The 20472-nt window shown below is 51.4% G+C and overlaps 5 protein-coding genes across 5 annotated transcripts; 1 reads left to right on the top strand and 4 right to left on the bottom strand.

Moving 5' to 3' along the window:
- Window positions 1-5638: 5638 nt before the first annotated feature.
- Window positions 5639-6251, bottom strand: N0V96_009787 (uncharacterized protein; the record flags this gene model as incomplete). Its single annotated transcript, XM_053197825.1, has 2 exons — window positions 5639-5664; window positions 5723-6251. 2 exons carry the CDS (start codon window positions 6249-6251, stop codon window positions 5639-5641), a joined length of 555 nt encoding a protein of 184 aa, XP_053044756.1.
- Window positions 6252-9079: 2828 nt separating this feature from the next.
- On the top strand, window positions 9080-9809 carry N0V96_009788 (uncharacterized protein; the record flags this gene model as incomplete). The annotated part of the gene is made up of 2 exons (XM_065758749.1): window positions 9080-9429; window positions 9566-9809. 2 exons carry the CDS (start codon window positions 9080-9082, stop codon window positions 9807-9809), a joined length of 594 nt encoding a protein of 197 aa, XP_065612516.1.
- Window positions 9810-10130: 321 nt separating this feature from the next.
- N0V96_009789 (uncharacterized protein) lies at window positions 10131-10862 on the bottom strand (the record flags this gene model as incomplete). The annotated part of the gene is made up of 1 exon (XM_053197823.2): window positions 10131-10862. One exon carries the CDS (start codon window positions 10860-10862, stop codon window positions 10131-10133), a length of 732 nt encoding a protein of 243 aa, XP_053044754.1.
- A 2612-nt stretch (window positions 10863-13474) lies between these two features.
- On the bottom strand, window positions 13475-14152 carry N0V96_009790 (uncharacterized protein; the record flags this gene model as incomplete). Its single annotated transcript, XM_053197822.2, has 1 exon — window positions 13475-14152. The coding sequence occupies one exon, from the start codon at window positions 14150-14152 to the stop codon at window positions 13475-13477; it is 678 nt and encodes a 225-aa protein (XP_053044753.2).
- Window positions 14153-17359: 3207 nt separating this feature from the next.
- N0V96_009791 (uncharacterized protein) lies at window positions 17360-19336 on the bottom strand (the record flags this gene model as incomplete). The annotated part of the gene is made up of 1 exon (XM_053197821.2): window positions 17360-19336. One exon carries the CDS (start codon window positions 19334-19336, stop codon window positions 17360-17362), a length of 1977 nt encoding a protein of 658 aa, XP_053044752.2.
- Between the last annotated feature and the right edge of the window lie 1136 nt (window positions 19337-20472).

Here is a 20472-nt window from a genome sequence, read left to right on the forward strand (position 1 = left end):
AGCAATTGATGCCGCTTATTGGATACACCATTGGCACACACATTCAGACAACAAGACCGCAGACACGAATAGCCGGCGCGAGAGCGAGGCGCAGCCGTCTTAGCACCATTCATCCATGGCCTGCATCTTCATTTCCATTCTTTGGACGAGACGAGCAAAAGAGAAGATGCGACGGTACCTGGAGTCACTGCGCGACACTATTGAATCACGAGGTACCTGCACATGTGCCAAATTAGCACTTGCACTCAACATGCATCTGCCAACCGAACCTACCTTACTAAAGGAATGTCTTACCTAAGAACCTTCTTCTCTACGCAAAAAAATAAAGAAGATAGACCAGAGAGGCGAGGGACGAGATACGTAGGTACCCTGGATGCACGCCGGGAACCGCCTGGGCCATGTTCATCTCGTTTCAAGGTTGTGAGAGACTTGGCACAGTGTAGAACGAGACCCATCCAAATCACCCTATGACGTCCGGAGTAAATCGCTAACATCTGCATAGGTCTCCATCACATAAAAATGTTATGGCCTCATCTTCACTGCATTTCTCCTCGACAGCCCTCCTTTTGACGCCGTCTCGAACCAACACAAACACACTGAGCCAGGGCACTACTTAGTTTTGCATCCCCCGGTTCACACTGTAGCCGCCGGGGCCATGGTCCACCGCCTCATCCACCAAGGCCGTTAGTGAAATAGCGAGAAATAGGGGCAATCTCCACTCAAGGTGAGCTTCGGCCTGGAGAACCGGCTGACCTTCCAGACCGGGACTTGCGGACGCCGGGCTCATCTTCTCACAGTCACAACCCAGCCGCCGCCCCTCGTCTAGTTACCATGTGCCATCACAGCTCATGGGTGTGCCACCGATGCACCCGCCGTGCCGCCTACCAGAACCAGCGAACCACTCCAGTAAAGACGCCGAGATGCTCTAGCACGCAGACTCACCAAATTGGAGGCTATCGTGTGCTGCCAAGCGTCAACCATCACCATCTTCGGCCTCAACAGATAACCCAAGGACTCTTCGACCTGGCTTGCCAAGAGGTCATTCACCTCTCAGCATTGGCATTTCTTGTCGTCCGTCCTCTGCGCCTCACTACTCAGCTCCCATCACGTCCCGCTGTCAAGTCCCGCAGCGCATAACCAGAAAGAAAGTCAATTTCACCTCACGAATTTATTCCCCTCCGCCCAGCCACTGCCCAGCGCGCTCTTCTCCCTCAGGTTTGCCATGGCAAACTCCCACCGACTCTGCCCAGTCCAATCCAAGATGCTTGAGACGAACACGGTAGCGATCTGAGAAGAATTTTCAACCTCATCTGCCAAATACGGATACCAGTCTTCTTGTTGGCACTGCAATCAACTTCCGGCATTGCTTTCTTGTTGTCTTCTCCACCGTGTCCAACTCGACTGTCAATGTCAATATCAGCCCCCGAGGTGTCACTCGCCAAAGGCCCAAATCTCCAGCGGGAACCACAGATAATGTTGCAATGGGCAATCCAATACTCTGTGCAATGCAAGAGCAGAACAAACCAGAGTGCCAGGCTCCCAGCAGATGCGTCGATGTCGACGGATGTACTCTGTACACAGTCTGACTGCAGCGGCGGTCCAGACCTTCAGGCCAATCATCCCACTATTCGTCTGTTCCACCAGTCATCCCACACCATCCATCCATAATCCATTAGGCCTGCGGCGCTCGGCTGTTGTTATCTCGCCGCACTCGAACCTAGACGGTCCGATGTTTCTGGCGAGTGTCCTATGACAAAGCACTGCGCAATCTTCTCGTATCCTTGCTTGACGGATGCCTCACTGCTGAGCAAATGCAAATCGAGCTGAGCTAGCCCACGCATGACAGACAGCTTCACCATCAGCTCGGGACGGACGGGGACCGACCAAATTCTCCGAATTGTCGATGAAGCAGCGCATCGACAAACTGTCAACCACAGCCCCAAGAGGCAAAATTTCCATATCGCCGCCAATACGAGGCTTGGAGGCACACCTACAGGCTGTGGGTGTGCTACTTCTACACAGTAAAAGCTTTTAGTTTTGACCAGCAGTGAACCAGCGCTAACCGCCATGTTCCCTGACTCGAATGGGTTTCCAGCACAGTGTCGGTGGTGGTAGCATTCATACTGCCCTTGGGACTTGGAATACAGCGTATGTATCCGTATGGCCACCTACTCGCCAGTTGCCAACTTGCAAGAGCAACAAAAATAGGACAGGCGAAGCGGGAGTCCAATCAACTCTCTTTTGGTGCGGCCTACCTTAAGTTGTTTACTCTCGGCCTAGCGCCAGGCTTAAACGACCCAGACGTCCAGAGAGTCTCCAGAGGGGAGCCAGAGGGACCCGGTCCGAACATCAGATGCGCTGCTGGCATTGGTCTAAAGCCCAGCATCAAACCACCAAACCCGGTCGTGCGAATCTCAATCTGGAATCACCTTCATGCTCGCCGCCCCGATTTTTCAACGACGGAATTGTGGTCTATTGTGGGCTTCTCGACACTGGTTCATCTGCCGCGCAGGAAGCCAATACGATGGACAAACGATTTACTTGCTTTTCCTTCACCCGTCTTGCGTCTCGTTTCTCCCCGTGAATGAGACCTTTGTCCCTTTTATCGGTACAAAGTACTGTACTCAGTATACTGTAAGACGTGACCCGTTTATCAGAATTCAAGAGTCACCAAAGTCTTGCTGATCGTATATTCGGATCTTCTATTCTATGGATTCCATGCGACGTGGTCTGCGGCAGTGCAACTCCAAACAAGCATTCCCTTCTCGTACCGCGTTCGTTTACTATTCTTGTTGACAGTCGACAGAAGATCGTTTCGGTGTCGCTCGCGCCTCGTTTCACACTCATTCGAATGATCCAAATCGCAAAGGGCGTCCATCCATCCCACCCGGCTATCATCCCGCGGCCACCCAGCGGGATCCCCGTCCGCCGTGTCCGCAGCTCCCACGTTCTCGATATTCTTTCCTTGGATTCTCGCGCCTTATCCTCATTCCTTGTGGCTTCCTCACAAGCAAGTCCTCGTTACCTATCTCCCCCCGGCTCACCCGACCAGCGACTGTCTCCTTTTCCTCCCGGCGTCACCAAAACCTTGAGCCTCGAATGGGCCCACTCTGGCAGGATGATCCCCTCAAGTCCGTGTCAAGTTGATGGGGAACCACTGAATCCGCCTCCAGCTGAACCATCTGCCACAGTGCCAAGAGATGGACACTGCGCTTTGGAGTCTGCGGCGCTGTCAGCGCTGATCGAGATTTTCCCAGACCCGACGTCATCAGTGAGTGGGCTGGTTGTCGATGCCAATCTTCCCATCCGCCCAAGCGGGTTGTTTCTTTCAACCTGGTTTACTGCGGTAATCTAGCCTTCCTTGTCGGATTGGTGAATGATGGTTCCTGTCAACATTTCGTGTGCCTGCTTGTGGTTCCCAAATGTTGATCTCGGAATACTCGAAATGCTTGATTCCTTCCCCTGGCGCTCCGTCGTCTATCGTCCCGTCTTCGGTTGTCGTTTGTTGTTGCCGTTCATCGTTAATCATTAGGCGCGTTATTCGTTTACTCGTTACTCGTGTATTGTTCGCCATTCGTCACTACCCGGTGGGTCGCTAAGGCCATACTGGAATGCAATGATGCATCCATGTGTCTGCTGGCCATGTTGCCTGCCCCATGGCATATCACCATCTGCCAGTGATCTTGAAACAGGCCTTCCCTACACCGTAGCAGACCCCATCCCAGACCTCGTACGTCTCGCGCCAGACGGTACGGAGCGGGTTGCGCCCCGATGGGCGGCCTGATCTGCCATTACGCTGGTATTGATTGACAGTCGTCATTGTAGCTTCTCGTCTCGGTCTCGTGATTTGCTTTGATCTTTGTGCTTTTGGTCCTCGTTTCGTTCCTACGATACGCAAAAGCTCACTTACTGTCACAGAATGAGCAGTCCTTCTGCTTCATTAAATACGTTCGGGCAAAAGCTGCCTCGTCTCACAGAAAGTCTGCCTACATCTTGGTGGCTGTCACCCATCGCCAAGGTCATTGGTCGACCCCGTCAGTCGCCCGTCTTGTCACCCGGCGGTGCGGCCGTCACGAGCGCTCCCGCACAGCCCGCAGCACACCGCACCGCCGCCCGCCTGACAGCAGTTCCATTCGTAGTACGGATTGCACCTGGCCCTACGCTGGAAGCTGAGCTTAATGGAACCAACCCGCCTCGCCGCTGCGGATGGCCGCTGATACTACTTACCTTACTACTCTACTACAACGTGCAAACTTGAACGCTGACCAAACAGAATACAGTGAGCAGCCGACCGGTAGCTGCCTAAAGAACACCCACTAGGGGCATCTCACGGATCCTAACGGCTACCACACGCGCTGATCAAGTGCCTATTTCGACTCATTTCTGACCACGGAGGACATCGCCTTTGCGCCCAGCGTTTATTCAGAATTATCCGACGGGCAGCCTATCAGTGACTCGCTCTTTCTGACGACAGGCACAACGCGACGTTGAATATCTAGTTGGGGGATCGATGGCTGCGGCGCAGGTTCATAACGGCGTCACTACGCTCACAATGACGGAGGCTCACTCATCCTCTCGGTCTCGTTTGATACCACGTACGGGATATCGAGCAACTAAGAGTCTGGGCACACGATGAAATAAGCCTCGCCAGCGACGGTTTGTAGATGTATGCGTGTGTGTCACACACTCACGTTTCCGTGCTAATGTCTCACGGCCCGCGGACACCGACAGCCCTTCGGCCCCTTTCAATACCCCGCGTGCTGTGTTCCCAGCCGGCACTTGCTATGGTTTGTCTTGCCTGTCGTGCATCGCCCACTCATCACTTCGCTCTCATAGGCCTTTTGGGAACGGATTGTGACGGTGAGTAGGAAGGAGGTGATCTGTGAGACCTGGGGACGGCTGAGGCGCTGGTCTCATCTACAGGAAGGCTCTGGCTGGAGAGGCAGTCGTTTCGCAATGTCACGGGTGAGCAAAGAGTCAACAGGCGGTGACTGGTATTCGCCACCGGAATTTACAATGCCATGTAGGCTGTTTAGAACGTAGGCTTGGATGAGTGAATGATACAAGTGTCTCTTGGCTACCTATAGTACAGATAGACTACTGCCTCATGATGATGGTATGTATTCCTCCTCGCTACCTTTGGGACAAGTCTTCTGATGGCTGTTTTCACATGCAGCTGATGGCCAATATTTGGCGACTGCTGCGATGTTCTGTCCTCAATAAACTTTTCCACAAATATCATGCTCGCTCATCTGGGCAAGTTCCTATACATATATCGTAATTCCCTCCGCCCCTATCAGTGTCTTGCCCACAGGCACATGATATTGGTCGTTCACAGGCTTTCCGAGTTCTCTGGCTCGGGTTGAGGACGATGTTCCCTCTGTAAAACGCAATAGGTGCGTCTCGTTGTGCTCTCGTAGCCTCGTCAGACGACAGACTCTTTGTCACTAGTCCACGCCCTAGATGAACATGATGATGTAGCAATCGCTGATATACTGGTGAGAGATGTCAGTGTTCCCGAGCGTTTCGCAGGTTGGAAAGGATGGAACGAACGAGAGTATTCGAAGCAAGTATGTTTGTAAAAGTCACATTTGTAACAATCATGTTGTCTATCGACGATCACCAAGCGCGGGGCTGCTCACTCGAGGCGGATTCTCTTGGTGCCTGCCCGGTTTGTTAGCATCATAAAGGATAGAGTACGAGTCGGGAAAAGGCGACTTACCTCGCTCGCCGCCGTCAGTGATTTTGATAAGGATTCTGGTCTCTCCAGTGGAAACCGCAATCTCGACAGGCTTGCCGTTGCCGTTGCCGGCCTTGCGGTCCGCTTCCTCGGTAGGCATGCTGTCGTACACAGTGACGATCGAGGACAAGCCAAGCTTACGGCGGGGCTTGTACGACTTCTTGGTAGGAGTCGCAGGAGGCGTGAGCATCAAGTCGTCCATCTTCTTGGTCTCACCCTGCTTCTGGAGGAACTTGTCATGATGTTCCCGGAACATCTCGCTGTCGACGTAGTCACAGCTCTTGGACTCCATGTGCTGGGTGAACGGATCATCCTTTTTCTCCCACGCCCACGCCTGCATAGTGCAAAAGTCGCAGACGACGATATCGCCTCCGAGTTTCTGGTTGCCTTCGAAGCGGTAGCCAGCGCCCGCCATGTCCTCGGCGGAAGGGAGGGAGTGAGGCCAACGGCCGGGTTTGCCGTCCATACCGCGGTCGAAGTAGGAGAGGAGACGAACGCAGAATTCATCCATGTTGATGTCGAAGCTTGAGTAATAGCTGAAGTAAGTGAAGGTGCTTGGACGATGCGAGTAGAAGCAGACCTTGTAAAGCCTGCGATGGTTGCTATGTGATCTGGCTGGGGGCTAAAGTGGTTGAGAAAGAAATAGAGTGGGTGATGATGGAGAAGCTGGTAATAATTCGAGGCGAGTGTTGCATAGAAAAGGAGGGATAATCACTTTGAGAGTAGAAGGAAGGAGCAGGCTGAAAATGGGAAGGGGGCTCTCGCCAGTTTTGTTAGTTAGCCTGCTTTCTGCGGGATAGAGACGACGCCTCGTGATGAGACGAGCAAGAGTGTGTAAGAATGCTCTTTGATATAGAGCGTGAGAGAAACAAGATGGATTCCATCAGCCCTGGTCGTCACCAAGATACTCGGGCAAGTAGCCCCCTTCCTCCGGGACCAGGGTCCAACTGCTCGCCCAAATTTATAACAACTCACAATGAGGAAGGTGTTGACGCACAAAGATACTAATGTTGACACTGGCTAGTTCTTTGTGGCTTCATTGCTTAGGCTTCTCGGCTTTGTGACTGAAGAGGTAAAACAAAGATGTTTGTAAAGCCGAGGCTTGATTCTTTTCAATGTAACTTTCTTTGTCAACGATGCCTTGAGTCTCGTCAAGGCAACGGAGGAGCTGTTGGTTGACAACCTCCTTCTACGCCAAATGATTCTTGCCCAATTTTTCCGATAGTCAACATGCTCATCTCAGATCATTCTTCCGCGGGACTTCATAATATAGGACCAACGATCCCGAATCCTGCTCTTGGAGTTGGTTTACCTTGAAGTGTTTTCGCTAGAAACATCATGTTCCCGTTGTCGTTGCGTCGTCCCCGAAAACAAAGGCAGAACAAATCATCATAGTCAAAGTATCAACGCAACTATACATGTATACTTGTAGCACCGTCGTCTAATTCATCATCTCCTGGTTGCTATCGGTTACCTCAATTGTTCCAATGCTCCAATTTTCGGGCACTAGCAAGTGGGAAATGTTACATTGTTCGATACTTCCAGACAAAATCATTCGATGATATCGGTGTCAACGCCTTAAAGCCTCCCAAACTTCATTCGCCTTCTCTTACAATGCCCGAGTAGCCAACAAACAGGCTCCAGCTTACAGGCTGCTATGAGTTTCTTAGCATGTATCAAACTGCACCAAAGGCCTCTCCTACCGCTGCGTAGGAGTCTTTCTTATATTTCAGCCAATATTCGATCGTTGCAGACCCTGTAACAATCACCATGTCCATATCGATGCTCTGTGGCGGAACGTAAACCTCAAATGTCGGGGCTGATTGTCCAATCATGCCGTTTAAGCTCCCTTCAGGATACCTTTTCCATGTCGCCAGCAGATTGCCCCCGGCATCTTTCAGGTACATCGTGTTCATGGACATGCTCAAATTGGAGACACTCCAACTGTAGCTCAAGCCCCGGTGGTCGAACCTATGAGAGTTCCCCATCGTGTTGGTCTTCATCTTGATCGGCACACCCCGTAGAATGACGTCGATCTTCGAGGACAGGGAATGATATTTTGCTGTGCCCAACGCTTCACCCGATGCCTGCGCGCGGGGGTCTGCGTGTAACACGGCGACTGTTTTGTTTTCTTTGTTGCTATGAAGGACGTAGAATGGTGTCGTGGAACCGGTTGCGAGATCGACACGGTCTATCATTGTTTGGGCACCACCAAGTCGTTCCACTTGGCGGAGGACTTCGCAGGGTGAGCCAGACGGCGTGGGTGTTGCGTCGCAGCCGGAGCTCATCATTTTGTGTGAATTCTGGTTGTGTTGATCGATGCGTCTGTCGACGAGGGAGACAAGTTCATACATTTCTGAGAAACTGTAAAGAATGATGTCTACGGGGTATTTATGTAACGATGGTGCAATATGATCTTGCTTTGTATGGCTTACTGATAGAGCTGGCTCCTACTTCGCTTCGATGGTAATCTGACTGCGATTAAGGTTGGGGGAAAAATAAGCATAAATACATCCTTTGCCCAGACTCGGAAAGCCTTGGAAATCGGCTACCCTGCCTTGAGCATCATGAGGGATACTTGGAACCCGAAATGGGCGGTTCAAAACGACTTCATGTTTCCCAATGCAGTAAGCCAAGATTCCATCTCGTGGCTTGACGTCGCTGATCTCTGGATAGCCGCTTTTGCTCGACAGGGCTGAGAAACTGTGGCGCAGGGTCTTCCAGCTCTCTTACCCATCCCATGGGTTCCGCAGGAGTCGCCGAAATCGCTAGAGGCCATGTTACTTGCTCATTCGTTCACAGAGTGAAGCATCGGGGATGTGGCAATCGGTCTCAGCGACTTGGCTTGTGGCACAGGATCCGTCAGATGACGTCTGGTCAGCAGTTCTTATGCCACATTTCTTAGCATATCTCATCTCTTAATCAGCTAAATGTGGTCACCTTCGGTAGTGCCACGTCTTTCTTCAAAAGGCACTCCGTCCTCGACTTCACCTCAAAAGAGTTGAAGCCCGAATATCTTTCGCTGCCTTTTTCGCAGAATTGTAGAACTCGTCTGGAGTTCATCATGCCTCAACCCCGCACCCCATAGTTTAAAAGCGCTTGCGGAGTCTTCCGCGACCTGTTGGGATGTCTACCAAATGGGGAAGTTTCCCCAGCCAAAAGACTTAGCGTCATGCGCTGTACCTCGCTTTCGTACTTGAAATGGCGGGCGGAGTCACCGCTTCCACCACCTTGGTAGCCCAATTTAAGGTAGTGGAATCCCAAATTTTGACGTTGATATTCCAACGTCACATCTCACCTTGAGGCTCTCAATCGACAGCCAACTACACAACAGCCAGGATGGTGCCACCAATCCGTACGCAAAAGGACGATAAGGCTATTGCCTTCGCCAAGACCCTCGAACATGTGCCTTGGTGCGACGACTATGAGAAGATGGTCTCAGGCATGCTCTACAGCTGCATGGCGCCGGAGCTAGTAGCATCAAGACACCGCGCCCGTCGACTGGCTCAGAAATTCAACACCTACGTTCCAGGAGACGATGAGTCTGCAGACGACGTTGCCAACAAGAGAGTGGGCATGATCAAGGAGCTTTTCGGCGCTATTGGAAAAGATGTCTACGTCGAGCCCAGTTTGCAGGTTGATTATGGCTGCAATATCACGATCGGAGATCGCTTCTACGCCAACTTCAAGTATGTGATCTTGTTATGAGAGGCCTTACTTTCCTTTGAAGCAGACGATGCTGACCAAGAACCTGCAAAGCTGCGTCATTCTCGACTGTGCCCATGTGACCATTGGGAACAATGTCATGTTCGCCACAGGAGTCAGCCTCATCACAGCAACCCACGAGACTGCCTTGCAGTCCAGGAGAGACAACATTGAGTACGCAGAGCCCATCACCATTGGTGATGACTGTTGGATTGGAGCGAATGTCACAGTGTTGCCGGGAGTCAACATTGGCAAGGGGTGCACCATTGGTGCCGGCGCTCTTGTGAATAGAGATATTCCGGATTACTCAGTTGCAGTTGGTGTTCCGGCCAAGGTCGTCAAGAAGGTAGAACCGCTTGCTTAGACAAATTTCGGGGGGAAAAATACAATCTTCTATTTAATATGTGTTGCGTGAAGTTGTGAATTAGCTCTGCCAACCAAAACCCTTTGACCTCTGCCCGGCTTTGCGAAAGTCCGCGCTGTAAGTAAACACCGCAACCACGTCTTTCTAGTATCTGCTTGCTTCAGCCGTGGAATACACCGCAGACCCTATCGGCTACAATAATTGCTGACTTGTCGAATGCCTTTGATTCGACAAAAGACTTACACATCTTTGTCTGACACAAGAAAGAGCTGTGACGAATCCAAAGCTAGGGTCTTCCAACCACCATGACTTGGGCTATGCTCAGTTCTTGTTCAACACAAAGCGTTCGACAAACCAAAGATTCGGTATCCAGGAGATGTATCCGGTGATAGACAGCGCAAACTTGACTTCCATCCCAGCGGCGATCATTAGAGGCAACTGCCACCGCAGCATCACCGCGGCATAGGTCAGAGCAAAGTTTCTCGTCATCCAAGCTTGGTGACTCTTGATGTCTCCATGCGATCGAATGGCAACAATGCTACGTCTAGCAGTCTCGAGCCATCCCAAGGCGAGGAGGCCAAAGCCAACCTTGCCCCATGTCAACGCCTCGCTGTTGAATGTGACGTAGAACGCTGCGATGCCACCAGTCGTCACGGCGAGGACGTAGACCCATCCTAACCAGCGATGAATCTGGATGTATTTCTGCCGTAGCTGCGGGAGGAACTGGAAGGGACCGAGACCCATGGCCACGAGGGAACCTCCGATGTGGATTACGCCTCCAAGCGAACTGATAATTCTCGCCTTGATTTGTGGATCGCCTGGGGTATTTCCAGTGAAAAATGCAGCGCCGTAAGCTGAAATAATGAATGATGGGATGGCCATGAGCCACCATTGAAAACTCGGCCAGCTAGAACGCGACTGGCGAGTAGTTCCTGATGTCTTCTTGATCGAGGCCCCATGTTCAGATTTGTGTGATTTGACAGTTCGGACATCCTTGGGATTCGGGTCCTCCTGGACTAAAGCTTTGCGGTGTGAGAAGCTTGAGTTAAGCATAGTGACGTGGCGATATTGATGTTGTCGTTGTAAGCCGCTGTCAAATGTCATGCGTGAGCCTAATTCTGTGAATGTGGTTGGAGCTTTCTTACAGCCGTTGTATAGGATTCCAAATGTGACACTAGATCTGTAAAGAAGTATGCTGAAGAGGGAATACTACATCCCTTTATAACGAAACTGTAGGACGATGGGTGGCTGTCGTGGGCGGCTAGCGGGGTTTGATGTTCACCGTAGTCCGGGCAGGTGGATGTGAAACCGCAAGGTAGTACAGTCAGTCGGCACTTACTGTGCGGTTGGCTAACGGAGTATTCTAGTATGCTACTTTGCCGCCGTATGTATTGAAGATAGTCTAGCCTTTGGCACACGTGGGGTGACGTCTTCCTCTTAAGACGAACCCTCCCTACGGCCGCTTGCAACACTCCGAAGATGTATACTGATTTCCCCACTTCCCGTAATCGAGCGGCATAACCAGCTTGTCAATCTATTATTCGTCATTGGCGGTCATGGGAAGCTTATGTGTCTGGGTTTCTTCCGTCTAGTTTAACAGATGGGTTTGGGCCGACTCCAATGATCCAGGCTCTAGTACAACAGGCCAATCAAAATTTTGTCATTCTCAGAAATCAAATAGAAGCCAAGAGTAGAGTGGGCGATGGGAATGCTGACGTGCCATTGTGTGACTCTAGCGCAGTCAATGTCAATGCTCGCTTTCGCGGGAACGGGCTATTCCTCCGTTTTTCGGCGGACGAACGGACTGTTCCGTGTGCCAGTGTCCTTACCTCGTCTTTTCTTCAGTAACCCGTGTCTTATATAATTCTGGATATAATATTTTCCTTTCAATTCCAGAGATCAAAGATCCATCTCCTCTACGCTGTCTTCGTGAGGCCTGTCTACGCGGTGGCGTCAGGACCGCCAGATCTCAGCGACACCAGATGCTAGTGGTGCTCGAGGTAAGGTACCTTGATTGGAAATAGACGGTTTTAGCATGCTTGAAAATTTCAAAAGAAGAAAAAAGCTTAGAGAATTGTTTGGATTTTATCTATCATCGACATGGATCTGAACAAGGAAACGAGTCATCGATCTTGCTCAAAGATGGTGGCTGGAGATAGACATCGTTCGTTGGTGTCGCGATTTCTATATGTGACTTACATTCGACCTCCTTACCACGGTGGCGCCTTTCAAGCTACCGTTTCACGGCGAATGGAAGTGTGTCCGTTACAATCAGTCCGGTTCAGATTGAATGTGGTCAAGCTCCCACAAGTCAATTACTCAATATTCCAACTGTAATCTCTAATGCGACGTTCGCCGGCCTAGGATCGGCACAATGTGTAGAAGTAAACTACAATTTGGTTTTATTGTTCATGGAAAGTCTGTCGTTGTTTACAAGGGCAGCACAAGAGCCTCAGTCCCCTCCCACGCGGTTCGGCTGACCATTTGGTCTTGTGCTAATTGCATGTTAGCTGTCAATCAATTGAGTCTAATTACTGAGGACACACTTCATTGCCAACAGCCTAAGTCTAGTTTTTCCTCTTCACTAATATGATGGGATAATAACTCCGTCAACAAATCGTGTTGCTGTTTCTCTGCAGCATGCTTTCACATGACTAAATGAAGATGTGGCCCGCCGTTGGAATCCACTAAATAAACTTGCCGGTGTCAACGTCTGTGTTGAGCCTCGACCTGTAACAATATGGCAAGTTGCCAGACAAGAGAAGCTTAAAGACGACGTCGGTCTTCTGAGGATTGCCTGAGTGCACAGGGTCGTTGTCGAGTTTTCCCATACAGGAAGGTTCAACAAGCTATGAATATCCAGTCTCAAGAATGCTGCACTCTTTGCTCGCTCTTGTGAAAGTCATTTCCACTCATCGCTTATGCTTAGTTCTGGGTTTCGTCAATGCCGATTTTGTGAAAACATGGGAGTACGAAGACAGGTGATGGGCGCCACATACTCACGGAACTGCCGCGTCAGTAACGGATGTAGTTCACTGTTCAGCACGGAACCTCGGCAGAAAGATCAACGGGTCACCAACTCGAGTCAATACCCTGCAGTTGAAGAATACGACAATCAAAAAAAACCGGGCACCGCCGCAGGCCCGCAGCGGCCGTTTTCAAACGACCAATGTGGCTGAGAAAATGACAAGGACCACGGCTATGGCCGTGTTTGCCTGTTTGGGCCTTTCAGTATAAGTCGCCGACAGAGTCTTGACCAGAATCAGTTCTGACGAGATCTGCTAGCAATACGAAGATGGCCATAGCTTACCTCCGTACTATGTATATCCGTAGCAAGGGCGGTGGAGTCGCTGGAAGCTTTGATCATCGGCCTTTTAAATGAGCGAGAACGACTCAGTATCTCCTCCTGTCGATGATTGTATAGACGACTAGGTGGGTTCCAGCTAGCCCGTGGCGGAGCTCCTTGAGCTTGACTGAGGCCTTCTGGTACCATATGCTCTAGTCACAATGGGCTGCACGAATTCACGCCATTCCCGAATTGTTTCAATGATCTTCGACTCCATTTTTCTGTCTGGTCCCTTTCTATAATATATGTACATGTATCATAAATATTCGTATGCATCGTATCATGGTATCTCTGAGCAACCTGTGCTTGTTGTACGCGTTCACTGAACAGCGACGGCGGTCTTGCCAGTGCCGTATCCAATGTTGGTAACAGGGAGGGTGGTCAAAGCCTTGACGGAGCCGAGGCCACTAGGGCAGGCAGCCTGGTTGCTAACAGCCAGGTTGAGGGTGCAGACCTCATCGACACCCCAGGTGCAAGCAGGGTTCTGGATGTTGTAGAGAGCGTAGTTCTTGGCAACGAAGCTGTCGGGCTCGGCGAGGCAGGAGGCAAGGTAGTTCATGCTGTTGGCAGCAGAGAGAGGGAACTTTCCGTCCTTGAGAAGGTGTCCACACTCGCTGGCATCGACGGCCTCCCAGTTCATGAGAACACCACCACCAATGGTGGGGTCCTCGGTGGCAGACTTGCCGGTGGTGAGGTAGTTCCAGGCGTCGTAGGAGATGTCGAAGGCACCACCAGATTGGTCAATGCGGAGGAGGTGAACGCTGCGGTCACCGTTGGAGACCTTAAGGCAGACGTCGTTGCAGCTAAGAGGGTTGGGCCAGTAGGCAACGCGGTTGGTGTCGATCTTGCAGCCGAGAACACCAATGGAAGAAGAGTAGGAGTCGTGGGGCGTCATGCTGTATGAACCGGACTTGCCGGCGTCCCGGATCGGGATGGTAGCGGCCGAGACCAAGGTAGCCGAGACGGCAAGGAAGGTGGTCAAAGTGGTAGAGAACATCTTGACTGAAGTTGAAGGTGATATGTGTGGTTCTTTCCGAAAAAGGATTGTGTGTAGTTGATTTGGCGGCCAGGTAGATGGCTGTCTTCAAAGATTCGAGGCTGAAGGTGGGATGGACTTTCACGTCAAGGGACAGGAAATTTGGGCTTGCGAAGGAGTGAAGCTACTGGTTGAGCGTTCAAAAAGAGTGATGCCTGATCTGGGAGCTTTCAAAGCTGGCCGAGGGAATGACTGGGGAAAGAAGAAGAGTTGAAGAGGGAGTGTAAGGATGGTGGTGGTGTTTAGAACAAGACCATCCCAGAAGAAGATGAGACTGGGGAGTTATATACAAAATATCATCCCTACAGGAGACGAGATGAAAACGTTAAACATCAGCCGGAAAGATGAGATGTCACTCACACGTGCTGGCCGTCAGTGCCTTGCCAGACTTGCTATTCCCTTCGGTCCATCTGCGGAGGCCCACGTAGCAAGGCGCTATGTCCCCACAGACGCCGCAATCCTCCACGATGACACTGCGCCTGCACAGCTGGACTTGGATCCTTTGAGTCTTAGCCTGGGATGGGAGGGGCCGAAGAGGACCGGAGACGTTTGTGTGCCTGGACTCTGGAGTCTTTGAAGAGAGTCAGCGACTCCAACGGACCCGCAGGGCAGGAGTTGGCGAGTCGGGTTCGTTGTTCAATCAAGACCTGCCATGAATCTGACAAAAGAGGCCGTGGAACCTTCAGAGAAATCTTCCCCTCCCCCTTATCACGCTGCGGTGTTACTGTCAGAAACAAAGTAAGAAACTTAAGTTTAGGAAGCCCTAACGGGAGAGCCAGTCGCGGGAAACATTACGCTAGGCAAGGTCCAAGGAAGACACATGGAGTTTGTCAGTTGGTTAGGCGCAGAGATTCAGCCAAAGTCGGAGAAAAGACCAGGAGAAAGACATGGCCAAGGCCCAACGAGGAAAGGGGGGTGCGCTCTGTCAGGGGGTGAAAATCGCTCATGGGTCGCCAAGGGGCCCGGATTAGGTTTAATGACAGGAACGGCTCAGGAACCAAACGCTCTTTGGCTCGTGCTAATCCATAGTTCAGGTCCCGACTCCCAAGTAGGAGGGAGCCAAGGGGCGGTACATCGGCAAGGCGTCGGCCACATCTCATGCCAGCACGGGAGTTGTGTGGGCGCTGTGCCTCTTGGAGCCTCGAAGGAACATTGAAAGAGGGGGTGTCCTCGGCGGCCAAGGCCCAAGGGCTGAGAAGGATGGCCTTTGAGATGACGGCGGATGCAGGTACAACGCAACGCAACGTACGGGAACCTGGGCGTACTGCCGAACGGGAGGGCAAAAAGAAACCGACCAGGCTTGACTGGTTCGAGAGGCACAGAAGGGAACCCGCCGCCACGCGGTTCCAGCCCTGACGCTTGACTCGGCGCGGAGGCGCGGACGGGTCACCCGCAAGGACCGGAGTCTGCTTCTGGCCAGTCGGAAGATGGGGATTCCAACCTAGAAACAAACCACGAGCCCACGACATGCGTAGTGTGCAGCGATCGACAGGGCGGATTGTGCTACGGTGCTAGTTTTTCACAAAAATGGTCCCACAAGGCTCCAATACCCGAGCCAGCTTTTTGCTTTTTGCTCTGCCGTTTCGGTTTTCCAAGAACTCCTCCAACAAGTCGCGAAGTCACGGACAAGTCTCACGGGTCTCCAACAGGCTCTTCCACTTGCCCCGAAAGTATGGATCACCGGGCACACAGAGTTGGAGCCAGTTGGCGGGCGTGCCCGCTTTGCCAACTCGCCAACACCTTCTCCGCGTTGGCAACCGGGCGGGACTTGACGGGTACGTGACGGCCAGTTGGCGTCATGTCGAACAACGGATGGAGGGGTAAGACGACCAAGATGTGTGTTGAGTGTTCTAGCCAGAAGTGCTTGCAGCTTGTACCCATCTAGCGGGGTTTACGTCGTTTGCCAATGAGAAACTTGGTTTTGTGAGCAGAGGGATAGGAAAATGGTAGAGGCTACTTCTTTTGACGAAAAGGAAATGCCTCACCGCGGCTCACCGCGACGGCGGCGAAGTGGCACGCAACCGGCTGGAATGCAGGCCCTTTCCAGTCGCATTCTTTCTTTCTTTCTTTCTAGACAATGCTTTGTAAGTTGCAACTGTCAGATTTTTTCCCTTTCTTACATCCTAATAGGTCCGAAAGAATCTTCATTCTGAGCGATTTATGTCCGTACCTTGCCCGATCCCGGCACTTTTCCGAGGTCCAAGAAGAACTTGGAGGAGGTCTAGGCCGTTTCCATCTCATGATATTTTCCATCACCGCACATGCACGGAGAATCCTCCGCTGCTGACTTCTGTCAGCGCCATTCTGTGCTACTTCGGCAGTTGCTGGCACCTCACCATGGGCTTAGTCATAATTGTTAAGGGCCCTTTGCCTGGGTAAATTGTTCTTCCTCTCAACAGACATCCTGAGGGATTTCCAATGCCACTATTTCTGAGTCATCCATAGAGAAATCACTCATGGGTCCTGAAGTCCGCGTGGCTGCTGCAAACGGACGGACCGGCGGCTCGACCAACAAAAGTCTCATTGAAACAAACTTCTGCACCACACAGACGGACCACTGAACAAACCAACAACTGCTTTTCGGCACTCTGTTTCGGTAAAACTTTCGGTAACACGCAAAAGAAAGAAAGATTAACAACCGGGGCTAACTAAGCTTAAACCAATGGAGCCCAGCCAAGGACCTGAGATCCGACGTGAGAAGCTCAGTTATCTGCAGAAACTTGCGATTGCCCCATCATCTGAGGCTTGAGCAATGAGCATTTCAGATTCAGCCAGTTGTTTTCGATTCTTTTTTTTTTTTTTTTTTTTTTTTTTTTTTTTATTTAATTATTTTCGCAACCATTGTTTCGACACCGTATTCAACTGAGCAAGTGCTAAAAGCAACACCCGGGTCAGTAGGCATTGCTGCGAGTTGAGCAAATGGCGGGGTTACAACGAGTCTCATGAGTGCGACATCGACTGAAGGTTGAGTGACCGTATGTGAGTTGCATCAACTTCGTTCATCGCACGATGCCGAAAACATTGCATTTTAAGCAATTTAGAGATAGTGGTTTTCTATTTTACTGTTTGGGATTTATCGCTTTTGCGAATTCTCAATCGATCATGACCAAGCGACCACTTGAGTCACCACCTGGGATCTGAGCTAACACCACAACCATGAACTGATCTCTAGCAATTTTGCTCTGGACTGGGTACCTCTCCTTTGATCGTCTTCCGTTCCAACATTCCAGACCATTCCCATTGGCCATTCCTGAGTATGGGAGATTTCATCTGACCCCCGTTAACGAAAACTTGCATCGACGCTGCTTCAGCCGAATGGTCAACTTTCAGCAACCCACCAAGAGCGATGTGGCGTCTTTCCAAGGCCTCCGTCGAGGCATCTTCTACGACCACACTAGAGACGGACAACTCCAGCTTCCCATATGTCTTGATAGGGCCTTGAATCAAGTTGACTTGGAGTATGTCTGTGTTTAGTGGAGGTGCCAACGAGGGACTCTCTCTGCGCTTTCTCGATGACTCAAACGCATACGCATAACGCAACAAGTCGCTGTCGCTCCAAGCCTTGCCCGCAAATGTCAATCCAACAGGGATCTTCTTGTCAGACAGTGTTCCCATCGGCACAGTGATGGCGGGCACACCCAAGTGCTTCAAGGCACGGTTGCCATTGGAGTATTTTAACCCGTCTTTTAGAGAATATGCCATGGACTCACGATTGTCCTCGGAATCAGCTTTCCCGACATCGCCATTCGTGGGAAAGACGATAACATCAAAGCCGTTCTCGTCCATCCAGTCTTCCAAGTCTCTCTTACGAGCCTTCTCGAGAGCGATCAACGCATCTGCACAACCTGGAAGATCGTAGATGGAGTTGGGCCGATTGCGGATGAAGTCAATCATCTCTGCGTACCGGACATGGTTCTGCTGCTCGGTGTGCTCCGACCGATCATCCAACGGCGCAAAGTCGGGGTTGATCTGGCGGTAGTCAACGCCTTCAAGAGAAGGGCACCCGGAATCGTTGTTGTTGCGCAGAAAGTCATCCCATGCAGTGGCAATCATCTGACACCTCTCAGTGTCAATCCAGGTACTCATGATGCCTGGCACATTGGCAGCTTGCCCGGGAAAGAGTTGTGTTGAGTAGTTCTCGACCAGAGGGAAATCAGTTTCGGTGATTCTGGCACCCAGCGTCTCAAGGTCAACTCGAGCTTGCTCCCATAACTTCCTAGTGGCTTCCGAACAGACAGCAGAGTATCCGGAAGAAGCTTGCTTCCCGATATAACACTTGGGGATAGCAATATGCTTCCCTTGCAATGCCTCTGGGTCTCTGAGGGATAGAAAGTCTCTTGGCCGGATCTCGGAGCTACGTGGAATAGGCACAACCTTCTGCTCGCGCCAAAAGTCACCTTTGGGGTGCGCGTCGTCGGCAATAATGACGTTCAGAAGAGCCAGCATATCAGCGACAGACTTGGTGTGAGGTGCGACAACATCGCACGTCGGGTATAACGGCCAGTGGCCGCGAGAAGGAATGACGCCTCTCGACGGTGAGTATCCCACTAGGGCATTGTGCGAAGCCGGCGCTCGACCAGATGAAACTGTCTCGCCGCCGAGGCCAATAGGGGCGAATGAGGATGTCGTGGCTACCGCGGAACCGTATGAAGAGCCTGATGCGAAACTGGTGCACAAGTACTCGGGGTTGTAAGGGCTGGTTGAACGGCCGTAGAGACCTCGCTGACTTCCTCCATCGGCCATGGGAGGCATCGTGGTCTTTCCAATCAGTACTGCTCCTGCGGCGCGCAATAGTTCGACGACCGCTGCATCTGAAGACGCGACGAGGCTTTCGAAGGCTGGGGACGCAGCTGCAACTGTGAGCCCCTCCACCTTGTAGCTGTCTTTCACGGTGAAGGGGATCCCTTCTAGTGATCTCCGGGGACGGCCTGATGCGCGGTAGGCGTCGGAAGCCTGCGCCTCATCGAAGACTTTGGGATTGATGATGCAGATAGAGTTGAATGATGGCCCGCGGTGATCGAATTTGCCGATTCGATGGAGGAAACGTGCGACAAGGTCTACGCTGGTGATTTGAGATTTACTCAGCGCATCCTGTAATTGACTTATTGACGCTTCAGTAATGTTGAGGGATTGTATAGCCTCCATATTGCTTGGTGTCTTATAAGAGACTTGCACACTGGCAGAGGCTTGGTATGACTTAAAACGCGCCAACTTGGTGAGCACAGAAACAGTGCATGAAGAGGAAATCAACATCCATAAATCGAACCCCACAGAGAATGACTTTATATCCCTCTTTGACCTTTAGCCTACACCGTCTTCATCGCGAGAGCCTCGTTTGCTCGCTCAACTACCAGGGCGGAAGGTCGAGACGGTGACAGTTAAGCGAAGGTCGAAGCGGGAACGGAATGTCGAGCCGCGAAACCCCCGTTGAAGACGCCAAAACGGTGCAGCCAACGCGAGTTGATTAGTCCGCGCTCCAATCCGACGCTAGCGGTTCTCCGGGCCTCGACTTGCACTTAGAATATCTTCGCATTTTCTCGGACATCGAGGCCATCCACTTCTTCTCTGAGATCATGTCAGCAAACGATAAATGGTTTCTGTTACAAATTGAAATCAGGCCAGTGGAAGTGTTGGTGGTTTGATCACGGCCAAGTTTCTGCGCAAGTATCACACGGCCTTAGGTGTGCATCTAAGGTTGCGAGGAGAGGGAGATTTTGACCTTTCTATCGGTCAGCGTTGATCATGGGCAAGTCCGGACTCAGGAAATCAATGAAGGGTGAGAGAGGTGGTTGAATCAAGTGACATGTAAGATGTCCTCACTTACTCACCGAGATAGAGCTGAGCCAGCGAAAGTGTGGATGACGTATGTTGCGTCTGCGACAGGAAAAACTTTGACGACGGTTTGTTGACACGATAAAACAATTCTAGCAGTTACAATAAGGGCTGTAACTTCTTTCAGCCCGATGCTGAAATACCTATGCATGTAGCAGCGTCTGGAAAAGCAGATCGTGGCACAAGTTGATGAAACGTACCTTGCTCCGAGGTAGGTAAATTCTCTTTACCAGCGATGAGCCTGAAACTCCTGAACATGACACCAGTCTTAAATCAAATGCACATGATGAGCTGCGCGAGGCTCATCGCAAGCATTATACGGTGGATGAAGAATACTGGGTGCTCGGCTGTGAAGGACTAGACCACGCACATGGGCTGCGCAAGGCCGCAAGGGTGACAACCAGGACACATGCTACCCCAGAGCCCAGTCTTAATCAAGAGGTACGTAA

The sequence above is a fragment of the Colletotrichum fioriniae genome (assembly GCF_027942845.1).
Source record: "Colletotrichum fioriniae strain IMI 355084 chromosome Unknown scaffold_13, whole genome shotgun sequence".
Taxonomy (NCBI): Eukaryota; Fungi; Ascomycota; class Sordariomycetes; order Glomerellales; family Glomerellaceae; genus Colletotrichum; species Colletotrichum fioriniae.